The sequence below is a fragment of the Sander lucioperca genome, chromosome 17 (genome assembly GCF_008315115.2).
Source record: "Sander lucioperca isolate FBNREF2018 chromosome 17, SLUC_FBN_1.2, whole genome shotgun sequence".
Taxonomy (NCBI): domain Eukaryota; kingdom Metazoa; phylum Chordata; class Actinopteri; order Perciformes; family Percidae; genus Sander; species Sander lucioperca.
In genome coordinates, this window is record NC_050189.1 from 18959948 (window position 1) to 18963266 (window position 3319).

The 3319-nt window shown below is 48.8% G+C and overlaps 2 protein-coding genes across 2 annotated transcripts in view; one reads left to right on the plus strand and one right to left on the minus strand.

Annotated features, from left to right (window-relative positions):
• The window catches only part of LOC116064546 (zinc finger protein 239-like), a 914372-nt gene that overhangs the window by 745929 nt on the left and 165124 nt on the right, over positions 1 to 3319 (minus strand). The gene's annotated exons all lie outside the window — the stretch shown is intronic.
• LOC116052149 (probable RNA-binding protein 46) overlaps positions 1 to 3319 on the plus strand; it is an 11998-nt gene that overhangs the window by 8458 nt on the left and 221 nt on the right. The window contains exons 5-6 of the mRNA XM_035994216.1: positions 176 to 305; positions 3080 to 3183. Of these exons, the coding sequence (XP_035850109.1) occupies positions 176 to 305; positions 3080 to 3183 (234 nt within the window). The remainder of the gene's footprint in view (positions 1 to 175; positions 306 to 3079; positions 3184 to 3319) is intronic.

Here is a 3319-nt window from a genome sequence, read left to right on the forward strand (position 1 = left end):
ATCTCTCTCCCTCTCCTCTCCTTCCTCCCTCCCTCACTCATACCTCTCCCCTCCTCTCGCTCGCTCCTCCCCCCTCTGTGTGTTGTTTTGTGCGTTTGTCTGTCGTCCCCCTTCTCTCCTCTCTCTCTCTCTCTCTCTCTCTCTCTCTCTGTGTGTGTGTGTGTGTGTCTCCCAGGTGACAGACGGGGTGGTGGATGTGATTGTGTATCCCAGCTCCACAGATAAGAGCAGGAACCGAGGCTTCGCCTTCGTCGAGTACGAATCCCACAAAGCTGCGGCCATGGCCCGGAGGAGACTAATACCTGGTAACACTCTGACTCTCTGTCTGTCTGTCTGACACATCTGCAGAAGCACGTTCACCGTCTACACCGAGCCGCATCCCACGCTTTAGCTCCTCTCCAGTGGCTCCCTGTGGCATGGACAACACGTGATCTGACTAGTTATGGTTCACAAATCCAAGTAGGCCTGTTGTCTTGGTTAATTTACACTTAAACAGACCGTTAGCTGTCATTATAAGGCTCAGGTGTGTGTGTGTGTGTGTGTGTGTGTGTGTGTGTGTGTGTGTGTGTGTGTGTGTGTCTGTGTGTGCATCTCTGTGAGTGTCTGTGTGTGCATCTCTGTGAGTGTGTGTCTGTGTGTGCATCTCTGAGTGAGTGTGTGTGTGTGTGTGTGTGTGTCTGTCTCTATGTGCGCATCTCTGAGTGTGTGTGTGTGTGTCTCTGTGTGCGCATCTCTGAGTGTGTGTGTCTCTGTGTGCGCATCTCTGAGTGTGTGTTTGTGTGCATGCGTGTGTCTGTTTGTGCATCTCTGTGTGTGTGTTTGTGTGCATGCGTGTGTGTGTGCGCGTTTGTGTGTCTGTGTGTGTGCGTCTGTGTGTGTGTGTGTGTGTGTGTGCGCGTCTGTGTGTGTGTGTCTGTGTCTCTCTGTGTGTGTGCATCTAGAGTTTCCACTTAACTAGTTATGGTTTATAAATCCAAGTACTGTCTTGGCTAATTTACACTTAAATAGACATTATGTTACCTTCATTATACGGCTCAGATGTGTGTTGTGGCTCCAGGCAGAGTTCTTTTCATTTTCTTCAGGGCTAAAAATGTCCCGTTGGATAGTAAAGACTGCTGACCCCTGAGAGTGCTGCTGACTCTGGGTCAGTTCCCGTCTTTGTCCAGCAGACGGCGGCAGAACTGCAGCAAAAAGTCTGAAGACTTCAGCTCCACTCAGTGTCCAGAATATTAGGGAAAACTTCACACACACACACACACACACACACACACACACACACACACACACACACACACAGACAGGCACATACACACACACACACACACACACACACACACACACACACACACACACACACACACACACACACACACACAGACAGACACATACACACACAGACAAAGACAGACAGACAGACACACATACATACATACAGACACACACACAAACACTCAGACACACACACACACATACAGAAACAGACACACACACACACACACACACACACACACACACACACACACAGAGGCTTCCTTAATTATTATATAGATGCTTTCAACGCTTTTTTTGAAATTCATGGCCTTTTTCAAGTTTTTTTTTTTTACTTTCTTGTCTATTTTTTTTTTTTTTTAGATTTTTCTGACAATTTTTTCCAAGTTTTTGACTTTTTTTTTCTTCTTTTCTTTAACTGACATGCAGTTATCTCAGTCCCCCCAAAGTAACGCCCTTGGATAGTACTATACAGCTGTTAAAACCTAGTAAAATAAATGACGGACCTTTATTCATGTCTCTAACAAACTGGACTCTGAGTGAATATAGAAACGTACACTTACTTCCAATCCACCGATCGGAGCTTTCACCGTTTAAGGAACCCAACGGGACGATTACATGGTAATGTCTTCGCGCCGTGCGGTCTGTGTGTGGTTTGTAAATCAATCGGCAGGAGCGCTGCGAGGCGGTTATTTGACTTTTGCGTCGATGTGAGCGAGTGCATTGATTCGTCGTGTGTATAATTAACCTGATTGATCACGAACACACGGCTTCTCTTCTGATTGTTTACTTTACCCTCTCAGGACATCGTTTAGCAGCAGGCGGGGAAACACTCGCCTGCTTTGATCGTGCGTGTGTGTGTGCGCGTGTGCGTGTGTGTGTGTGCCTGTGCGTGTGTGGCGGACGCGCAGACAGGCGGACGCGCAGACAGGCGGACGCGCAGACAGGCGGACGCGCAGACAGGCGGACGCGCAGACAGACGGACGCGCAGACAGACGGACGTGCAGACAGACGGACGTGCAGACAGGCACACGCGCAGACGGGCGGACGCGCAGACGGGCGGCGCACACGCGCAGGCGGGCGGACGCGCACAGACGGACGCGCACACATGCACACAAGACGCACGCACGCACACAAGACGCACGCACACACACACACACACGCACACACAGAGAGGCTTCCCGATTTATTAGGTAGAGTAAATTTTTATTCTGCTATAAATGCTCTGAACTTGAATTAAACACCCAGAGTTCAATGAGATTAATCCTTCATTTTACCTGTGGAGCTCGGCCACTCGCCCACGGTAATTATGCGCAATTTGGTTGAAAGAAAACGGATCAAATTTGACCCGAGGACAACTACAGCTGAGCGTATATTTGACATATTCCAGTCTGTTACTCGGCGAATATTTACAACACAAGACACAACGGGAGCGTCGTTGCAGTACAGAATGTAGATTTTCATTTCCCCAATATTTAGAGGAGGTAGATTTGTCCCCCAAAATATACACAAATCTCACAAATATGATGGTTTTGGGAGATCAAGTCCACGTTGTCCCTTTTTTTTCTTAATTGTTTTTGTCCCTTTTTCCGATGTCTTTGTCGTGTTTCCTCCAGGAAAAACCTGAACAGTTTCTGTAATTGCATTTCCAGCAGAAAGCAGGACATGATGAAATGTTCCGTATAAACTGTGACACGTACAGGAGGAACGGAGGTCCAGCTGTGAGGGAGATTGTGTTTCTGTTGACGCACGGAGAAGGTTGTTTTGTCCGTGTTAAAGCGGTTGTTTGTCCCCCCGCCGCGTTGGACAGGAACCTTCCAGCTGTGGGGTCACTCCATCCAGGTGGACTGGGCCGAGCAGCCGAGGAAAGACGTGGCGAGAGGTCACGCAGCGAGTCGCTCAGAGTGCCTTTACGTAGTGTGTGTGTGTGTGTAGTGTGTGTGTGTGTGTGATGGGTTGTGTTGACTTCTCGTTCTCAAAGTCGCAGAGCCAAAACACAGCGGTGCGTACGTGTCACTTATAGCCCACGTACGCGTAGATCCGTGCCTGA